Genomic DNA, 23,073 nt, shown 5'->3' with positions numbered 1-23,073 from the left:
CCTACTTGGGTGAGGATGTTGGGTGAGGTGGGGGTAAATGCTCAGCCAGGAAATGAAAAAAGGGAATGGAACACTGGCAGGAAGGCAAGGGGGAAGGGTTTCCCATAGTCCCTATTTACTCAAGTGTTCTTTGCCCTGATTATACCACATCCAGAGGACTCTGTTCATTTTAGAAAAGATACCAGTAAGTTGAAGCACATTGAGAAGACAACTCCAAAGCTCATCATTACCTGGTTCCTTCCTACCTTTCCAGGCTTTTTTTTTTTTTTGGAGAGGTAATCGAGGTTAAGTGATGTGCCCAGGGTCACACAGCTAGTACGTGTCTGGAGGCAGATTTGAACTTAGTTCCTCCTAACTCCAGGGCCACTATGTGCCAGGCACTGGAGTACAAAGAAAAAGGCCAAAAAACAATAAGAATCACTCTATCCATTGTGCCTCCTAGCTGCCCCATCCTTTTCAGTCTTCATATACCGTACTCCTTTTCACATACACGGTAACCCAGTGACACTGTCCTCCTTGCTGTTCTTTCCACAAGCCCTTCCATTTCTCAAATCTAGTGCATTTTCACTGGCTGTCTATTATATCTAGAATCCTCTCCTTCCTTATCTCTCCTTTCTGGCTTCCTTCAACTCTCAGCTAAAATTCCACCTTCTACAAGAAACCTTTCTCAATCCTCCTTAATGTCTCTGTTATTATTCAGATGTTTTCATTCATTTCTAATGCTTCATGACCCCATTTGGGGTTTTCTTGGTAAAGATTCTGGAGCAGTTTGCCATTTCCTTCTCTAGCTCATTTTTACTGATGAGGAAACTGAGGCCAACAGGGTTAAGTGACTGGTCCAGAGTCATACAGCTAGTCAGTGTCCAAAGCCAGATCTGAGCTCAGGAAGATGAGTCTTCCTGACTCTGGGCCTAGCATTCTATCCACTGCACCACCTCTGAGATATCTCCAGTTTATCCTGTGCACAGTATAGCTTGTTTATATATTGTTGTTTACATGTTGTCTCTCCATTAGACTGTGAATTCCTTGGGAGCAGGTGTTGATTCTTATTACTGTTTTTTGGCCTTTTTCTTTGTACTCCAGCGTCTGGCACATAGCAAGCTCTTAATAAATTTACTTGACTTGAAGAAAGATCTCAAGAAATTTCTCAACAATTCAACAATTAAAACTGTCAAAAAGTATAATATGCTGCCTCAGTAGAAAGTGAATTTCCTTCTGCTGGAGAACTTTAAGTGGATACTAGATGGCCTCTTGTTGGGGATATCGTAAGAAGGATTACTGTTCAGGAATGGGTTGGAGTAGGTGACCTGATCAGAGGTCTTTTCGACTTCTGAGATTCTATGCCTTCATTTTTCTGAAGGAAAAGATAACACCACAGAACTTGCAATGCTACTGCAATCTGTCGCTGAGAAACCACACACAGATATTGAAAAACCCATCACCATATTATTCAAATGATAGTCACTTACAGGCAAGCTAGAGAGATCAATCAGCAAAAAAAGGCTTTTGATATCTGCAATAGAGAGGTTCTTATGAAAACCAGAGGAGATAGAGAGTGCTTTCATTTTAAAACATACAAAGCTAAGAGTTTTCCTTATTGGAGACATAGACATAGCTATATCTAAAACATATAACACATTTAAGGCAATATAACATCAACGTTAGAGGTGGGAGCTTGTTTATTTCTGATGTTCTAAAGCACAGAGCAAAAAAGCAGAGCGTTAAGCGGCTACTATAAAATGTGTTGTCTATTTGTCAGAGGCATATGTTAGAAAAAGTCCAAAGTGTAGACTACAGAGAAATGAGACATGGTGGGCCTGGGTGACCTCCTTACAAGGAAATTCTAGGAGGAACCATCCAATCAGGGGAAGAGGCTACAGGGGTAGGGATATTTCCAATTTGTGAATTCCAAAGCTAGAATGAGTTTCTAGGATGAAAAGATTTCTAGGGCAGTGTAGAGAAAGTCCTGAGTGCATCCTGGAGAGGAATAAGTGGTTTGATAGTGATATTAAAAGCTATTGAGATCAATGAGAATCTGTTACACATCCATCCCCCCTCGAATACATATTGGATTAAGGCTATAAACTTTTGTTCATAGGATGGTAAAAGATCTGAAATAAAGCTCAAATATTGTGCTGTGGTGTTCACAGGTTTACTCTATTTCAGAAGGCAATTTCTAGTGATAGTAGGCTGGCTGATAAGATAGCTGTGGTTGGAAGTGACCAGTGGCATCTCAGGAACCCTTCTTATCATCAGCAAGTCAACTTCAGATTCAACAGTGAAATTTAAACAAAGGTAGTGAGCTCCTTAAAAGCCAGGACTGTCTTTTGCATCCCCAGGGCTTAGCATGGTACCTGGCGGATAGTAGGCGTTTAATAAATGTTGATTGATTGACTGATAGATTGAGAAAGCTCCATAGGATCAGGAATAATGTCTTAAAATTCTCTTAGTATCTCAATGAACCATCAGGTAAGTGCTTTACATATTCCATAATTCCAAAGCTCAGGAGGTAGTTGTTGAATGAATTAATGACTCTAAACCTGTAGCTAGGTGGGTATTCTGGTATACACAATTAAGTGATCATATAGAATTGTACATATCTTTTACATATATTCACAAATGAAACTCCAGGACTTCCATTGTGTTTCCACCATTCCTTATCCATTCCAGCAGCGATTAAACTGACGAGAAGGGAAACTATGCTCAGTTTTTATCACAAAGGCTTAAAAGTAACTTCTTTCTCTCAATTTAACTGATTTGCCCTTCAACAACCTCTCCCTTCAAATTCTCTTTACACTAATGTTTCTAATCAGCCTTTCCAAATGGAATTACAATTTGGACATTTCACTTTTTAATACATTCTCCTTTAAGGCTATTGGCCAGGTAATAGACTATCCTTTTATCTGTAATAATCTACATGTGATTATCCACTAGAATTCTGAGACACTTAAATTTTTATCATATCATATTCCAACTTCCTCTAATGTATTATTAGCAAAGAGACAAGACCATTATAAAAGCTAAAAGTCACATTAAAAACCAGAATCAAGAAAGAGTCTAATCACAGGGAGTGCATAATTAAAGTGATATTATTTGTAAATTAGAATGATTCAAAATGAAAACATACTGAATTATATATTTATAATCTATTAAGAACAGGATAATTTTACAATAGTCTTGAAAGCAGTTTCTCAAAACACTGGACATTGTGTTGATCCCGAATTAAATCTCTTGCCTTCTGGAATTTGGCATAAGTAGATTCTGATATTTATGCTTCATTTTTACCATAGTTCATTGCATATTCGAAGTCTTTAAAGCTGACATGTCCATCTGAGTCCTGATCTACTTCTCTGAAGAGAAGGAAAAAAAATATTAAATTTGCTGATTAAAAAACTATGCTTCAGGAGCATATGAGAGTATTTTTCTTTCATTTACAAATCTACATGAGTCTTAGGATCAAAGGATTTAAAGCATCATCTGGTCAACCTCTCTTATTTTAGGGAGGAAACTGAAGGCCACAGAAAGACCATTCCCCACATTTAGTATTTCATCTCCCATCTCTAACAGGCTGTGCTGTGTGAATTTATATATTCCCTTATCACTTCTGCCTTATAAACTTGAGCTTCCTGAAGACTTGATTCAAGAGCTATCTCTTAAGGAAAGCCTTTGCTGATGTTCCTAGCTGTTAGCATTCTCCCCCTTCTCAAATTATCTTGTATTTTATCTTTATCAGTGAGCATATTGTATCCCTCAGCCCACTAGAATGTAAGCTGCCTGAGGGCAGGGGCTATTGTTTTTCTATCACTTTTGTGTCTAGTTCCTAGCATGAAGGTTTACACACGTGTAGTAACTTCTCATTTTATCCTCAGGACAACCTTGGGAGGTGGGTGTTCTTCTTATCCTCATTTTACAGATGGGGAAACCGAGGCACAGGGTGGTTAATAAATGCTTGAATTGGATAGTGTAAGTGACTTGCCCAAGGTCACATAGGAAGTAAGTAACAGAAGTCAGGATTCAAAGGGAGGTCCTCTGTTACTGGACCCAAAGTTCTGTCTACCATACCACTGCCTATTCTACAGTGCCCACATACTAGAAGGCATTGTATGCTATATGATAAATGTATCTACCCTCCATGTAAGGTATAAAAATCACTGAATTAATTCCAGAAGTTACATATAAAGTCATTCTATTTGATAGCTATACCTTATGTGTTATTTGTTTTTATATGGAATTGCATATATTCTACAATATATCTAAGAAATAATAATAATACTAGTTGGCTGGCATTTATATAGTGCTTTAAGTTTTATGAAGTGCTTTATAAATATTATCTCACTGTATCCTTATAATAGGAGGTAGGTACTACTATTATCCCTATTTTATAGTAGAGGATATGGAAGGAGACAGACGTTAAGTGACTTGATCAGGGTCACACAGCTAGTAAGTGTTTAAGGCTGGATCTGAATTTAGGTCTTCCTGAGTCCAGTACTCTACTCACTGTTCACCTCATGAGTGAACAGTGCTACTGTTTACCTAATGAGAAATAAAGCCATGTGAATACAGGTGGCACTCCTAAAACAATAACAACAAACTTTCTAATAAAATTCAATACATGATGATACCTATGTGGAGAACCTTTGTTTCCAAAGCTGTCACAATATACAAATGTTAGCAGAAATTTGGTAAAAAACCAAAAAACAAAAAACTCAAAAAATCTTTCCTGATGAATCCAATTATTTATAAAGTCACTTCTTCTTATGGAAATCCTCCCCTTCGAGGGGAGGCCCAGCTCAGGGGTCACCAACAAGAGGCCCTTCCTTATCCCCCTCCCCCAGGAAGAGAGGACTCTCTCCACTCCCAGCTCCCAATCTTTTTATACCTCTCTAGCCTCTCTTATACACTCTCTTTATTTTAGCTTTCCTAATCCCCCTAATAAACTGCAGTCTTCTTGCTGGCAGGGACTGTCTGATTTTTCATCTTTGTGCCTAACACAGGGCCTTGCATATAAGAGGTGCTGAATGGGGTATCACAGAAGCTCAAGAATTGGAAGTGACTTTGAAAAGTCATCTGGACTAATTTGTCCCTAAATGGGAATTTGATCTACTAAATCTCTTCCAAAGGAATCATTCAGTCTGTGCTTAAAGGCTTCCAGAGTAGCAGCTAATCCCACTTTGGGACAGCTCAAATGGTTGGGAAGTTTTGTTGAATTGCCACACCACCCGGTTAGCTAGGGTGCAGGGAGGGTCGGGGGAGGAGATGGTGGAGGTGGCTATACCTGCCATCTATGTAGGTCAGACACCAGATACCCTGTTTTGATTCTGGAACAAAGACCTGGACCCTTGTAGGACATTAAAGATAAAAAAAGGTGGATGGGCTGCAGAAACAATACACTGAATCTTCAGTTTAAAAACCACAACAACAAACATGTCTCTCAATGACTACTAATAACACCCACAGGAATATATCTGAAAGGATGTCTGATGACCAATTGCCAAACATCTCCTTTGAATTATTAAAACCTCATGTATCATACACACACATACACACATACTCTTGTCAAAACAAATAATATAAAAATCGAAATAAAACACAGCTTTAAGGTTTAATTTTTATCCTCACAACAACCCTCAGAGGTGGGTGCTCTTATCATTCTCATTTCACAGATGGGGAAACAGAGGCACAGAAGTTAAGTGACTTGCCCGGGGTCACACTGCTTTAAAATAAGAGTCTCAGGCTGGATTTGAACTTAGGTCTTTCTGACTTCAGGTCCAGCCTGTGCCACTTGCCTGCCTAAGATTAATACCTTAAGAAAACCCTTAAATTGGAAGACTAGCCAAAGTTACAGAGGCTGTTAATGCTGAATTACCCATAAAGAAAGATTTTAAACTATCAGGGTCCAAAATAAACTTTCTGAAATATTTTATTCAAAAGTGTCCAAGTCTGTAATGGTCCTAGACAGTGTGATACCAATTTTTCACTGTTTTGAAATACAGAAAATTCCTCCTTTTTTGCCCTAGACCAAACCCCAGTTGCAATGAGTTGGTCTAAATTGCCTGGCTATCTCCATAGCTTCATGCTACTTATTTGGTGAAATACACACAAGTATTTCATATTATGCAGAACTGAAAGCAGAATGATAAATCTTTTACTGGCTATTGAGTAATGACTGGTATCACACATTACTGTCTATGGAACACAAATTGCCCCTCTCATTAAATTATACAATTGAAGACTCCCAAGACGGCTGAAGTATTCTCTCTTAAGGACATGGATTGGATAAACGGCACCTTTCCTCTTCTCGACTGGTATATTTGAACTGCACATCTTACTGTGTGCTTTAAATGAACAATCAACAAAAGCGGCGTTGAGAATAAGCAGCTCCTGATAATTTTTGGTTTATCCATTTACTGAGATAACAGAATAGTGATGTACTTGCCTGATCTCCAAAATTCACTTTCAATGATTCTTCTATCATAATACTATATTATTTACTGCTTACTTTCCTTGTTTTCTTTGCTAGCATTCTTCCCGCAATAACATTTACACAATATTAAGCAACACAACCAAGTCGTTTTACAATGGAGGACAGGATTGAGAGACAATTTTTAATTTACAGATCAGTACCCATGTTTATCCAAATAATGCATAGAACAGGCTGTACTGTTGAATTTATGGAATTTTGGAATGTAGAAGGGTAAAAAGAATTAATGTCTTATGACCTTTTTTTTCCTCGTCATATCACAGGGAACAAGGCTGGTAGTCAGGAGGAAAATGAAGCAAAAGTGTGAGTTTCATAGCTGTAATTTTAAAAGGGAAGATATATTATGACATTTTTTTGCTGCAGAAACTGCATTATTCTGAAGGAATATTCCATTGCCCCAACACACAAATCATTCATGTGAGAGGAGAGCAGATGGATCATGTGGGTAAAATTTTGCAGTGATTTGGGGAGAGAAATAAAATACTGTTAGGAAGGCAGGAGGTGGAACATAAAGCTTCATTGTTCTTTTCCACAGGATTCTATGCTGACAAGTGCTTCCTCTAGTTCCAATTGTATTCTCAAAAAAAAAATCGCTTCCAAAATTTTCAGGACACCATGCTGAGACATCTCGTAAATTGTAAATGTCTCCTATTGAGAATGATAATTACAGAAGAGTTTGATGAAGTTTGTCTGGTCTAGCCATTTATTGAGTGCCAGATAGGTATAGAAGCCCATATTTGGAATTGTGATGAGACAGAGAGAAGCTTTTGCCTTGAAGAGGCAGCTATAGAGCATAATGGATAGAGTGCTGGGCTTAGAGGCAGGAAGACCCGAGTTTGAATCCTATCACAGACATCTACTAGCTCTGTGACCCCAAATAAGTCATTTTCAGCCTTAGTCTCTTAAAATGGAAGGAAAGAAATAAACATTTATTAAACACTTACCATGTGCAAAGCACCATGCTAAACACTTTATAAGTATTATCTTATTTGACCCTCATACTGCCCTTGGGAAGGAGCTGTTATTATCATCCCTATTTTACATTTAAGGAAACAGAGGTAGACAGAGGTAGAGTGACTTGCCTATGATCATACAGCTAGTAAGTTTCTAAGGTTGCATTTGAACTCAGGAGTTCCTATCTTCAGGCATGGCACTCCATCCACTGTGCCAGCTAGCTGTCTCTAAACTGGGATAATAATAATAATCATAACAACAAAAACCATCTACCTCTCAGAGTTATCGTATCAAATGAGGTAATATTTATAAAGGCTTAGCATAGTGCCTGACAAGTGCTTAATAAATGCTTATTCCAACCATCTATCCATCCATCTGTCCATTCATCTAAGATAATGTATGTTAAGTGTTTTCCAGATATTGAAGTGCTACAAGAAATGGCTTAAGACCGTCAATAAAATAAACATAATATTCATCTCATCAACTAAAGATCGTCTACTCTAACCCCTTTCATTTTATAGAGGGGAAGCCAAAGCCCCAACATGTGAAACAACCTTTTGTCCAAGGTCATATACAATTCGAGGCAGGAGGTTTTTTCCGATCCTCTGGGGATCCTAGGATACTTTGTACAATACCACAATCTTTCTTTGCCCCTCAAATCTCAGCATCATCTAAAGCAAGTACACAAGTGCTGTGTCAGTTCAGAGCAAATGGGGTAAATGTAGGTAGATGGGACTAATTTTATTTTGAAAACTAAAGAAAAAAAAGGGGGGCTTCTTAGAGGCAGATTTTGAGCCAGGTTCTGAAAGATGGGAGAGGCTCTAAGAGCTAGTGTTTACATAGAACTTTACATATGTTAACTCCTTTGATCTTCACAACAATCCTGGAAGATGGGTGATTTATGATTTCCATTTTCTGGATGAAGGAGCTGAGGCTGAGAGGGTAAATGTATTGCCCAGCATCACGCAGTTAGTAGCTGAGGCCGAATTTGAACGCGGGTTTCCCTGACTCTAAGTCAGGCATTCTATCCCTTTGTACCACCTTACTGTCTAAAACAGCTAACATTCATTTAGCTCTTTATGGTTTGCAAAGAGCTTTACATACATTATCACACTTGATCTTCACAACAATCCTATGAGGTAGGTGTTATTATTATCCCCCTTTTACAGATGAGAAAACTGAGGCTGGGAGACAGTAAGCAACTTGCCCAGGGTCATGTAGCTAATACGTAGCTGAGGCAGCATTTGAAATTAGGTGTTCCTGATTCCAGAAAGCATGGCACTCTATCCATTGTACCCCCGAAGAGCCAGGTGTTTTAGACATGGACTTGCACTATGGAGAGAGGAGGTCATTCCTAGATGCCTGCGGAATAAATGGAACAAGGACTCTTTTCTGACTCCCCTCAGTTCTAGTGCCTTCCCTCTGCTGATCATTTTAAATTTATTTAGGAAGATCTGAGGGGCAGCTAGGTGGTGCAGCGCAGAGAACACTGGGCTTGGAATCAGGAAGACACTCATCTTCCGGAGTTCAAATCCGACCTCAGACACTTACTAGCTGGATAACTCTGGGCAAGTCACTTAACCCTATTTGCCTCAGTTTCCTCCTCTGTAAAATGAGCTGGAGAAGGAAATGACAAACCACTCTAGGATCTCTGCCAAGAAAACCCTAAATGGGGTCACAAAGAGTAGGAAATGATGTAAAAACAACAGCAGCTGGAAGACCTGGATTCAAATTCTGCCTCTGATCCTTATTAGCTTTGTGGCCATGCACAAGTCACTTAATATTTCTCTGCCTAAGGTCTTCCTCCATAAAATGGGGATGTTAACACCCAGTGTAACTACCTCACAGGGTTATTATGAGTCCCAAATGAAATGAGGTCCATAAAGTACTTGGCAAAACCCTGAAGCCCTATGTAAATGTTAGCTGTTATAACTACCTAGGTGAACAAGGTGCTACTTGGAGATTAAAACATAAATTGAACATATGACCCCAACCCTTGAGGAATATATGTGACCAACTTGGAAGTAAGGGTGAACATACACCCAAGGTAATTTATCAATACTCCAATGAATTTGTCATCTCATTTTTGTAGATACTCCCTCTATTGGTATCCCATACGCCACATCCTTTGCAACTTTTGTCCGTATTTCCATAAGTCCTCTGTAAAGGATTCACTTGAGGTTTTGGAAGCTTACAATTTTTTTTTTACAATTAGCACCTGGGGGAAGGAAAGGAAGGGAAAGGGAGGGAAGGGAATAAGCATTTATACAGAGCTTATTACGTGCCAGCCACTGTGCTAAGTGCTTCAAAAATATTTCATTTGATCCTCACAACAAGCCTGAGAGGGAGAGTGTGCTATTATTATCATTCCTATTTTACAGATGAGGAAACTGAGGCACATGGCGATTAAGTGACTTGCCCAGGGTGTCACCTTGCTATTAAGTGACTGAGGCCATATTTGAACTCAGATTTTCTTGAAGGAAATGGCAAACTATTCTAGTATCTTTGCCAACAGAACCCCAAATGGGGTCAAAAAGTGTCAGATTCGATTGAAAATGACTGGAAAACAACAACTTCCTGACCCTAGGCCTAATGCTTTCTCCACTGTGCCATTTACTACTCCTCACGCATGCTGCATGATTAGCTCACCTCTGTGGAATTATAAAACCTCAGAAATGGAAAGGACTCCAGATGTTTAATCTGATCCCCTACTCTACTAGCATTTCCAAGTGGTCATCAGGCCTTTGCTCAAACAACTCCAGTTATAGGGACCTCTTTAAGCAGCCAATTTCATATACTGACAAATATGATAATACAGCATGAACCAAACATAAAAGTTCTTAGGTGACATAAAAAAAGGAATGCTCAGAACGGTTTCCAGAAAAGGGAAACACAAAGTCAGTTTTATGAGACCGTGGTGGCAACTGATGGAAGGCTTTGAACGCTAGGTTAAGATTGGACTTGAAAATGCAGACAACCTAAAACTAGTATAAATAGCTAAATGAATGTGAACTGCATTTATAATACAGTCCCAGAAGGATTTCCTCCAATGCAGTGATTGGTATTCTGTCAACTGCTCAGTTGTGTAACTGCTATTTCAGAACTTTCTTCTCAAAGTGCTTATCAAAGATTGTAGAGACAACTTCAAATAGATCCAGCTCCAGTTCATTCAGCTAGATTCTGACAGTTATGAAATCTATTAAAATACTAACATTTTCTAATTTATTGTATTAAAACCTACTTATAAAAAGCCTTCAGCACCAACATAAACCTAGAGATGTGTTCCCCTTCTAGCCTGATTTCACTAAGAAGGAATATGCCCTTTTGTTTTCTAATTAAGTATTAACTTAAAAAGTTGAGGTTAAATGTGAATTGTAGAGACAGTTCTATAAGCCAGTGTTGTACTGTGTGAATCTTTTATTAAGCCAGGTCACGTTGCTTCTCTAACACAGTCTGAAGGAAAACACTAATTGATAAAGAAATCACAATAGGTTCATTTTATCGTATAAGTAACAAATATTTCCTGCATGGAAAATTTCCATCCAAAAACAGAAAGGAAAGATGCTAACAAATTGTCCTGACCATTGTTATTTCTTGGAAATTATACTCCCTGGTAAAATGATTATTTTGAAAGTATGTGGTAATAGTTTCACAACACCCACACTGTTTAGATAATTCAAGGCCAAACCCTGGATTTTTCTTACATCATGGAAAATTGGGAAGAGGGACTATTTTTCCTTTTTGGAAGATTTCAAATATTTGGCCTTATGCTTCAGGTTTCATGCTGTGCCCTATACAACTAAAGTGAAATGGAGGGTTGTGGCAATTTGTTGAATGATTCTGATGAAACTTACATTTTACTAAAATAATTCAGGTAAGGGCAGTTTGGAAAAACAAAACAAACTTTGAATTATTTTGAAGTAGCCCAGTCAATATATATTCTTTGGCTGAATTACATGGGTAATTCCTCAATACTCTACTGGTGACTTTTTTCAATTTATATTACATTTTTTTCTCCATTATATGTAAACAAAATTTTTAAACATTTTTTAAAAATTCTGAGTCCCAAATTCTCTCCTCCCTTCCCTTCCCCCCTCCTCCTTGAGAAGGCAAGCAATTTGATAAAGATTATACATGTACTCTCATGTAAAGCATTTCCATATTAGCCATGTTGCAAAAGAAAATGCAGGCCAAAAAACTCAAAAATAAAGTAAAAAAGTGTGCTCAGATCTGCATTCAGATTCCATCAGTTCTTTCTCTGGTGGTGGATAGTGTTTTTCATCATAAGTGCTTTGGAACTGTCTTAGATCACTCTATTGCTGAGAATAGCTAAGTCATTCACAGCTGATCACTGTACAATATTGCTTTTACTGTGTATGTTGTTCTCCTGGTTCTGCTCTTTTCACTTTGCATCAGTTCATGTAAGTCATCTCACATTCTTCTGAAAGCATCCTGTTCATCATTTCTTATAGCACAATTGTATTCCATTACAATCATATACCACAACTTGTTCAGCCACTTCCAGTTGATAGGCATTCCCTCAATTTCTAATTCTTTGCCACCACAAAAGGGGCTGCTACAAACATTTTTGTACCAATAGGTGCTTTTTCCTTTGATCTCTTTGGGATATAGACCTAGTAGTGGTATTGCTGGGTCAAATGGTACATACAGTTTGATAGCTCTTTGGGCATAGTTCCAAATTGTTCTTTAGAACAGTTAAATCATTTCACAACTTCAACAACCGTGCATTTAGTGTCCCTATTTTTTCACATGCCCTCCAACAGTTGTCATTTTCTTTTTCTGTCATGTTAGCCAATTAGAGATGGAACCTCAGAGTTATTTTAATTTGCATTTCTCTAATAGTGATGTAGAGCACATTTTCATATGACTCTAGTTAGCTTTGATTTCTCCTTCTGAAAACTGCCTGTTCACATCTTTTGATCATTTTCCAACTGGAGAATGATAACATATTCTTATAAATTTAACTCAATCCTTTGTATATTTGAGAAATGAGGCTTTTATCAGAGAAACTTGCTGTAAATTTTACCCCCAGTTTCCTGCTTTGCTTCGAATTTTGCTATATTAGTTTCATTTGTGCGACCCTTTTAAAATTTATTGTCATTAAAATGATCCATTTTACATCCTGTAATGCTCTCTATTTTTTGTTTGGTCATAAATGCTTCCCTTATCCATAAATCTGACAGGTAAAATATTCCATGCTCCCCTAATTTGCTTATGACACCACCCTTCACGTCTAAATAATGTACTCATTTTTAGCCTTATCTTGGTATATGGTATGAGATGTTGGTTTATACCCAGTTTCTGCCACACTACTTTCTAGTGGTCTCAGTAATTTTTGTCAGATAGTGACTTGGTGGCCCCAAATCTTAGGTCTTGGGCTTGGTCAAACACTACGTCACTATGGCCCTTTACTACTATGTATTGTGGGCCTGATCTATTCCACTGATCCACCACTCTATCTCTTAGCCAGTGCCAGACTGTTCTGATGATCACTACCTTGTAGTACAGTTTGAAATCTGATACTGCTGAACTACTTCCCTTCACATTTTATCATTGATTTGCTTGATATTCTGGACCTTTTGTTCTTCCAGATGAATTTTTTTTATTTTTTCTAGCTCTATAAAACAATTTTTGGTAATTTGGTTGGTATGGCACTGAGTATGTAAATTAATTTAGGTAGAATTGTCATATTGACTCGGCATACCCACGAGCAATTCATATTTCTCCCATTGTTTAGATCTGACTTTATTTGTGGGAAAAGTGGTTTATAATTTTGTTCATATAGTTCCTGGGTTTGTCTTGGCAGGTAGACTGCCAAATATTTTAAATTGTCTGCAGTTGTTTTAAATGGAATCTCTCTTTCTTTTTCCTCCTGCCGGACTTTGTTGGTAATAGAAAGAAATGCTGATGATTTATCTGGGTTTATTTTATATCCTGCAACTGAAGTGACATCCACATCCTGGCTGCAGAGGAGCCAACAGCAGAGATTTTCAGATGGTATGTATGGCTCGTGGTATGTGCTGATGGATGTATCTAGGTACCTTGCTGACTGTTTGGGGTTATTTCCAAACAATAAACTTATCGACATTTTTTATTCTGAGACACCATGACAACCACACAGAGTTCTGAAAGCTGACACCGTATACGATAGCTTTACCCAGAACAGGAAGAACTGAAATACAACAGTGGGGCAGAGGCCTAAATTAGGAAAATTTTCATGACCTGCAGGTGGTGAAGGAGGGAAAAAGGGGAAGGGGACTCTCTCTTTCCCCAATTTTACCTCTCCCATCATTTTTTGACTGTCAGGGGAAATATTTAAACTTAAGTCAACACTGTCATTGCATTACAACCAAAGCTGTCGTACTGACTGCACAATGAGAGAAAAAAATTACACTTCATGGAAGGAGCCCCTGCTGGGGATGAAATGACCCACCAATTGAAGATGTGAGGATGACAGTTTCTCCAACAAGCTGCCTTCTCTCTGATTAACCAGCTTGAGATCTAGCCCTTTCTTCTCGTATCGCTTCCTTCTTTGTTGATGAGAAACCCCTGCAGGGTTCCACAGTAATCTAGTTGGTAATGCGTATATTAATTTCACTCCAGTGTTAAGAAAAGCTACTCACATACTCAAGTAAACACAGGAAAAATCTGCAGACAATTTCTGCTCCTTTTTAGACGACTATATGACTTACGCTGATGCATGACTTGTAGTGGAAAGTTTATTTTGAGAGATGAAGCCCTCAAGGAGGCATTTAAATTGTCATCAGCATAGCATGTCACATCATACTATCATTCAGGTATAAAGGATCTTACCACTTGGAAGAGGCTGGAGTGTTCTATTCGGAAAATTACTTTTAGAGCAGGTTTCAAATTAAATATTGCCTTCAAAAGGAATCTTGAAGTGTTAATTTTAAGGAAACAGAAATGTCAGAGTTAACGAGGATAAGAATAGGAACACTCTTCTTTCTTCCTCTCTCTTTTTTAAAGACCCTATCTAATTTAATCTCATTTATTCTGCCAATAGCAAATAGTGTGATTAGATTGAGTTCCTTCGAGGAAGAGAGTATCTACTCCTTAATATAAAAAAGTACAATTTTCGGTTGAAAAGATAAAGCACTTTGATCCAGTGTTACTACAAGATATGCTGAGTCTGTTTTTTAAAATCATGTAAACTCTCTATCTTTTGTCATTTCAGAGTTTAATCTTATTTATTTATTTGTGTGCCTATCTTATGTAGCCAGACTAGATTGTAAACCCCTTGAAGACAGGAACTATGTCTCATTTATTTCTGATGGTGTCTTCTACATTATTAGGTGCGTAACAAGGATATATCCAGCTCTCTATTTACTGTTCTGATCACTAGTGAAATAGAAATACCCCTGACAAAAGGGATTCACATTAAAAATTATTCAATAATTTAATCTAACAGTGAAAACAGAAAAGTGAAAGATGTTTTACTTAACAAAAACGTGGAACTTAAGAAAAAGAGCACCAAGAAGGAATTATGGCATGGTCAATAAGCATTTTGTTATGCAGAAACAACTTATTAAATGTTTTCTACGTGCTGTGCCATATTATTTATTCTGTGGCATCAGAAGACAATGAAAATCTGTATAAATAAGGAGATAAATAAATAAGGCGACGCATGAAAAATAGCACTTTTCTGCCTCTGGTTTCAGTTTCCTTCATCATTAAACACTTTACCAGAATCAAATATGGACTAGATGGTTTGTCACATCAAAGTATTTCCTCAGTTGCACTGCTTGCTAGAGGAATTAGTAAGTGGGAAAATAATACAAATTCAGGCAGCCTTAATAAGAAATCAAATGCCATGGTAGTCACTCCCTGAGAAACTGAGAAAAGACTTGCCAGATTTTGAACTCTGTGATCTGCCCTTTGTGTCTGAAAGTAGTTAAAATGCAATTTTGGGTTTTATCCAATAAAATGGTAACATGAACCCTTGTGCCAACCATTCAGGGTCTGGTTTTGGGAACAGCAATCTATATTCATGCTTTGAAAAGGCTTACTGCCATAGATGACGAAGCAATTTAAGCTTTTTATCCTACTAAGTCATATAAGTTTTCTTTCTTGTATATATCTGACAAGTCTGGGGAAATAGTCTTGTTCAGAGTTTGCTACAAGGGGATTGAGATAATCTAATTTTGTATGATGATCTTTGAACCAATCTTGAAATGACCCATATGTTGCATTTCCAGTCTACTCTGTTCTATACTTCTTACTGTACCACCTCTTTCTGCCTTCCCTCAAACTAAACTTGAATAATTATAAAGATATTATTTAAGGAGACAATGTGGCTTAGTGAAAAGAGCCCGACTTGGCAGTTAGTAAAGACCCAAGTACTGGTCCAACTAGTTACTTGACCTTTGGTATTTCACCCTTCCAGGCCTCGCTTTCCTCATCTGTAAAATAAGACAGTTGGACCAGGTAATCTTTTGGGTCCCTTCTAACTTTAACATTCTCAGATTCTAAAGTAGATCTTCATTATCCCCATCATTAACATGAATAAAGAAAGCATTATAAAACACTCCCATTAGCCGAGTTACTCTTTAAAATGTAGTTCAAGTCTTTAACCAAAAGAACAGTTGTAAAGAACTATAAACATATTTAAACATAAATGGAGAGAAACAGTTCTGCCTTCAACACTGTGATCACTAAATGGAGATAAAGCCATTTCTATTTCAAATATATAATCACTTCAACAGAGATATCTAGTATCATCTTGAACTTGATTATGAGATAAAAGAAATGGGACAGAGATGGTAATCATTTAATTCCTTAAGAACTGCTATTCTGAAGAGCTTTTCACTCTATGCTCAATAGATTTCTAGCAGGTTATGATCCAGCTAGAAAGAAAGCATAATGATGAGGAAAATTATGTTTTTCAATAACACAGGCTTTTACAGTACCAAGTACTTCCACAAAGGAGGCAATAAAACGAACTCTGACCACTTTAACAGATGGTATAATGGCTGAGCTCACAGATACAGACTTTTTGAAAGTACCAAGTTCATATCCTTTGACTGAGGGTTCAGGAGCAAGCAGAACTTTCAAGCATAATGTAGCAGGGGATTATGTGTGGCCATACGAGCAAGCTGAGCGTTCTTTGGGTTCACACGCTTGGAAAGATGGGCTGGAGTAATGAGATTTAATGGGTTTCACTTTGCCAATGCAACAAATAGAGGGGGAGTTGAAATGCGAACTACAAGCATCAAACCATTTCCAATACCCTACTCATAAAAAGAGACTAACTACCCTATGTGGTAGGAAAGTAGATAGAAAGGCAGGCTTTCTTCAGTGTCAGAAAACATTCATTGGAGACTGACAGTTGTTTCCCACTGCATGTTCAATGTGGAATATTTCTTTAAGAACACAATAACATTATATAAGAACCTAAAACCTAAAACTACATAAGTCCTAAAAAAATTAGGTTAAAGAAAAGCAAAGAATTAGATTTTTGAAGGATTTTTTTTCTCTATTACCTTCTAGGATGAACATAATGTTTTGATTACTATTAAATACTCAAATGAATATATAGTTTCATGACTCAGGAATTCCCCATGGCAATCCAGATTGCCACCATCCATGCCTGCCCACCCTGTGCTGTTCTCAATTATGTTCTCCCAAGTTTGTTCCTGGAGATCCACCCAACATGATGAAGGAATTTCTAGCCTTTTTTTGATATCATAATGGTATCAGGGGAGTCTCTGGAACTCCCTGTCATCTCTCACTCTTGCCATGTGACCAGACCATCTTCTCTTCCTATGACATCCTGATGACATCCATTACTCCAGTTCTTTTTTGGAGTTTTTCATTGGTTATACTTTTCAGCCTACTTACCTCTACCATACACCTTTCCATTGCCCTCTAGGTGATACTCATTTTTAGTTCTTTAGAGAAAGGGGTGTTCTTTCTTAATAACAGTTGAATCTACTTCCTCCAAACAAAACTTGACTACTATTAAGAAATAAATTTGACTTATGTGTCTGTGTAATCATTTCTTCTGATACATCTATCCATTTATCCAAACATTTACTAAGTACTTTCAATTAGCAAAACTGTGTTGTCTGAAAGTGATTTTTGGAATACCTGGAATTCTTCATAGATTTTCCAGACATTTTAGAAGCTTCTGAGAAGCATGTGATATTATATCCAATAATATTACCTGAAGTTGATCCTTTTAAATGCCATGTTAGTTGACCCTAGAGGTCACAGGGCCATTCTCTCTGGAGTCTATGATGATTGGCTGAAGATATTATTGATAGTTGACATTTAAATAATACTTTAAAGTTTGGTCTTGCTCTAGTGGGAATGAAAGATAACTGATGGACAATCCAAGTGCTCCACTGGCATCCACATAATGTAAAGGCCCATCCCCACATGTTGGGTGGGCCTCCTAGGAAGGCTTTATGGGAGGCCATGGACAAGAGTCCTATAAGATGGGCAGGTATGGATGGGTTGAGAACAGCACTGTTAGAGGTAGTAGCAAAGTTTAAAGTTTTCAGAGTGTTTAACATAGAGTATTGAATGCGAGCCTAACCACAACTTATGAAGTTGGTGCTACAAGTATTTTCCTCATTTTATGGAGGAGGAAACTGAGGCTCAGAGAGGGTAAATGACCCACAGCCAATAAATATCAAAGGCTGGATTTGAACCCAGGTCTGTCTTTCTTTCCTCTTTCTTTCTTTCTTTCTTTCTTTCTTTCTTTCTTTCTTTCTTTCTTTCTTTCTTTCTTTCTTTCTTTCTTTCTTTCTTTCTTTCTTTCTTTCTTTCTTTCTTTCTGTCTGTCTTTCTTTCTTGGCAACTGGGGTTAAGTGACTTGCCCAGGGTCACACTGGCAAGTGTTTGGTCTGAGGCCGGATTTGAATGCAGGTACCCCTGACGTCAGGGCCGGTGCTCTATCCACTGTGCCACCTAGCTGCCCCCCAGGTCTTTCTTAATCCATCATTTTATCCATTACACCACATTTCCTCTGATCAAACCGTGACTCTGCTACTAATACCTTTATATGTAGTCCTTTCTTCTGGCTGCTTCTCACCCAGTGAGAAAGGAGTATACTACCATTTTTCTCCTTGGCTGACCTTTTGGAACTTAAATACTAACATACAGATAAATCATCAGTTACTATGGCTTGAATCTTTTTCTGCCCTAAAAGGCTTTTGGTATGGTTTAATTAAATAAAGCGTCAGAGTCTAAGAGTTGTTTTTAATGCTTTTTATTTCTTATTTTGAAGCCTTGGATATTCTAAGTGCTTGTTTTGAGGCTTACAGTAATTGATCTGACTTTTTTCTTTCATCATAGGGCAGTGGGATGTATGGTGTTCTTACTCATAAGATCTAGGCTCTTTTCTTGGCTCAGTCACTTATAAGTTGTGTGACCTTAGTGAAATCACAGAATCAAAGGACGTTATAGCTGGAAGGGAACTGAGAGATCATCTAGTCCAATACCCTCAGTCTAAGAATGCTGAAATGAAGACACAGAGGTCATACGACTTGTCCAGGCCATACAACCAGCAGGGCCAGGACTCAAACCCTGGTCCTCTGATATTAAAACAGGTCACATTAATCTATCCTTTATTTCCCCTTTGTAAAATGAGGCTAATTACAGAATATCCTGTCTTATTGGATTTCCATACAGATTAAATGAGATAACATATGCAAAATACCACGCAAACCATAAAGTGCTATCCAAATATAAGCTGTTTTATTAGCAGTAATGTTTTAGTAAAGCTAGCTCAATCTGATTTATCCTAAATTTATTAGGTATGGAAAAATACTAAAATTCTTTGAGTATTCTATTTGTTTTTAAGGCAATCGGGGTTAAGTGATTTGCCCAGGGTCACACAGCTAGTAAGTGTCAAGCATTTGGTCTGAGGCCAGATCTGAACTCAGATCCTCCTGACTCCACAGCCAGTGCCCTATCCACTGCACCACCTAGCTGCCCCGAGTATTCTATTCAATTAGTTGTTTTTTTCTGGAGTAGCTAATATGGTATCCTTATATATTGACTTTTTCTCCATTAAACTTTGTATTCCATTAGTAAAAATAAGTTTTCGCATCATCCATTCCTCATTTGTGTTCATCGCCAAACTAATATGAAATTTCACATCAGTTCAGCAGAGATATATTCATTTAATTATTTATGTTTTAGTTTATAACACATTCTTAGTATTTACAATCTTTGGGCCAATGGACAACAATATAAAACATTAAAAAAATGAATCATACTTTATAAAAAAATTCCTATTATTCAAAACCTCTTTTTAATAAAGTCCAATACAGCTCAGAGAACTATAATGTAAAATAATGAGAAGAGTTATAAAATTGGAATACCAGTTGGAAAAGACTAAGACTGAGAGAAGATAAGAGCACAATTTTAAAACTACGAAGGCCTACATGGTATGACCATGGACGTGTTTGCTAAATTTTAGAATACTATGACATCAGGCCATCCACTAAAGTTTGAAGAAGATAGTTTTGATGCCTGACCCCTACCCCCCGCAACTACTTTTTTACTTTACACAACAGTAGAAATGTGGAATATATTACCTCAAAGGGAAGAAACAGTTTGAAAATACAATCTGTATCAAGAAAGATTCTACAAAAAGGCTAAGTTTGCTTTCTTTTTATATCCATTTCTATAATTTAATTTTGTTTTTGTCTTATTGCCATAGTTCAGCTTTTTTTTTTCTTTTAAAAAAATTTTGCTAGGCAATGGGGTTAAGTGACTTGCCCAAGGTCACACAACTAGTAAGTGCTATGTGTCTGAGGCCGGATTTGAACTCAGGTCCTCCTGACTCCAAGGCTGGAGCTCTATCTGCCGGGCCACCTAGCTGCCCCCCATAGTTTAGCTTTGTAGGACTATCCCAAATAGCAGTGGGAAAACAGAATATCCTTCTGTTATCCTTCCTTTACCTCTCCATTTACTAAAAAATCTATAGTGTTTCACTAGTGCAGATAATTACTGACTTTTGGTTTTAGATATGCAAATTAAATATATGCATATTAAGTTAAACAGGCATATTAAAGAAGGGGCCTTCCACACTTCTGCTTCTAAGGATATTTAACACCACTGCTATACTTTGTCAAAGCATTTATTGATATGATCATGTCATTTGAATTTTTTATTATTATGTTTATTGTTTTTGCAATGTTGAACCATATTTTCATTCAAGACATAAATTGAACCTGGTAAATAATCACCTAATAATAATAATAATAATAATAATAATAATAATAATAATAATGATAGCCAACATTTACATAATGCTTACTATCTGCCAGGCACTATGCTAAACACTTTACAATTATTATCTCATTTGGACCTCACAACAACTCTGGGAGGTAAGTGTTATTATTATCCCCATTCAACAGATGAGGAAACTGAGGCAAACAGAGGTTAAATGACTTGCTAAGGGTCACACTGGTCATAGGTGTCAGAGGGCGAATCTGAACTCAGGCCTTCTTGACTCTTAAGTCCAGTGCTCTATCCACTGCACCACCTAGCTGCCCATTTGAATGTATTGCGATAGATCTTTGCTAAGAGTTTATTAAAAATTTAGCATCAATCTACATGAATGAGATTGGTCTACTTCAACTTCTTTTGCTTCATATTATTTACTATTGAAGTCCCTATCTTGTTTGCTCATTTGATCTAATACTTTTTCTCCTGCCTATGCTCCATTCTCTCTTCTGACATTGCTGCCATCTTATCATCTCATAGCCTGCTGCAATTAATTGATCTCCCTGACTCAAATATCTCCCTCCTATAGTCTATCCTCCACTCAACTGCCAAAGTGATCTTCCTAAAGAGCCAGTCTGACCATGTCAGGCATGCTAGTCAATAAACTTCAGTGGATCCCTGTTACCTGCAACATTGAACAGAAATTTCTAGTTAGCTTTTAAAGCCCTTCACATGACCCCTTCCTCCAGTCTTCTTATACTTCACTCTTCCTGCAAAGTACTGTGATCTAACGACACTGACTTGCTGTTCCTTGAATGTGATGCTTCAGTGCCCAATTCTATGCCTTTGTGAATCCTATATCCCATGTATCTCTCAATCAGCTGTGTGATTATGAAGATATGGGGTGATATAGAAAATGGTCTACAAACATTAGGTTTCCATCCATATGTTTCGTTATGTTTCCATGAAAGATACTTTTGAGAGGTACATAGTTCTCATATTTTACAGAGATGAGAAAGTAGTCAGGCACATGAGTTAGATTTGCTGATGTCTTCTGTTTTGTAATTTTTTTCTCCCTTTAGTTAAAAGCACTACTTGTTATCTTTTTCATTATTTTGAAAGCTCCTTCTTAAGGTATCTTGAAAGATTCCTGAGCACTTTAAAAATTGTGTGACCACTGGCAGATTTTTTTCTATATATATTTAGTCAGGTCCAGCTGTTTTCTCAATTTCATCTTACATTTTAGTCATTTCCTCATGCCATATATCTGAAGCCTAAATACGATGGTCTCCTGATCATTGACAACAGAGGTCTTTATATAAATGCTGGATATTCTGTTCTACTTTGTGTTATTTTTCATGTTTTATTCCTTTAAGTTTAAACTACAGATAGTTTCAGGATTTTCTAGATTAGCTGGCTTTTGCTTTAGTCTGGATGTTGGCTTGTATTACTTAATGATAGTTTTAGAACTGGAAGGGCCTTCAGAAGTTATCTAGATGAACCTGTTAATTTTACAGATGAGGAAACAGGTCAAAAGAAATTGAATGACTCGAACACTGTCACCCACTAAGTGGCAAAGCTGAGGTTAAAATCCAGTTCTTATGAATTTAAAACCCATGGTTTTTTCCCAGTGCAATCTATGTCTTTGATAGCTTTTCATTAAATGAAGTGGTATAACTTCTAATCTGTCATCCTCATCCGTAATGTTTTGTTTGTTTATTTGTTTTGTTTTTTTGTTTTTTTTGCTAGGCAATGGGGTTAAGTGACTTGCCCAGGGTCACACAGCTAGTGAGTGTTATGTGTCTGAGGCCAGATTTGAACTCAGGTCCTCCTGACTCCAGGGCTGGTGCTCTATCCACTGCGCCACCTAGCTGCCCCTATCAACCATAATGTTTTAACACGATTTTGTATGCTTAACTAGTGCTGTGCTTGGCTGCTATGTTCTTCTGTTGGGAAAAAGAGAAGAATTGTTTTCTGATTCAAGCAGTTGTTGAGACCTTTTGGCCTCCTCACTGTGGCAGTTATTTTGCATAAGTTAAACCAGAGTGGAAACATACTGTGTAGAGTCTTTGAGTGCAGATCAACAGAGAGAAACAGAAGTGATCCAGTCAGGAAAGCATACTACAAACTGCCAGAACAGAAGGAGCAAATAACTGAGAAGTTCAGGAAACACGTAAAAAGCCTGATCCAGAAGCATGATATTATAATTATCAGAACAATTAGAGCAGAGAACCTAATAAATTTCTACCTTGCTTTAACAACAATTTCATTCTTTAAAAGGTGAACAAAATGACAAGAACTACTATTGCAGAGTTAATTCTAAATATTAAAAAGAACTAATTGCTGAAGTAGAAATAATGAGAACATTATAGATAAATTACTGTTCCAATTTAGAATCTGTGATTAAGGAGAGGGAA

At 37.4% G+C, this 23,073-nt stretch overlaps 1 protein-coding gene across 2 annotated transcripts in view; it reads right to left on the bottom strand.

The window, feature by feature from the left end:
- Positions 1-23,073, bottom strand: part of EFCAB11 (EF-hand calcium binding domain 11) — a 214,321-nt gene that overhangs the window by 62,889 nt on the left and 128,359 nt on the right. The window contains exon 6 of one of the 2 annotated variants that reach the window (XM_021000311.2): positions 3,072-3,350. The exons of the other annotated variant lie outside the window; for it this stretch is intronic. Within the exon in view, the coding sequence (XP_020855970.1) occupies positions 3,269-3,350 (82 nt within the window). The 3' untranslated portion in view covers positions 3,072-3,268. Of the gene's footprint in view, positions 1-3,071; positions 3,351-23,073 lie in introns of those variants that run through there. 2 annotated transcript variants of the gene reach the window in all.

Source organism: Phascolarctos cinereus, unplaced genomic scaffold (genome assembly GCF_003287225.1).
Source record: "Phascolarctos cinereus isolate Bilbo 61053 unplaced genomic scaffold, phaCin_HiC Scaffold_3;HRSCAF=262, whole genome shotgun sequence".
Classification (NCBI taxonomy): Eukaryota; Metazoa; Chordata; class Mammalia; order Diprotodontia; family Phascolarctidae; genus Phascolarctos; species Phascolarctos cinereus.
The sequence above is the reverse complement of the archived record's forward strand: the minus strand, read 5'-3'. Positions and strand labels throughout refer to the sequence as shown.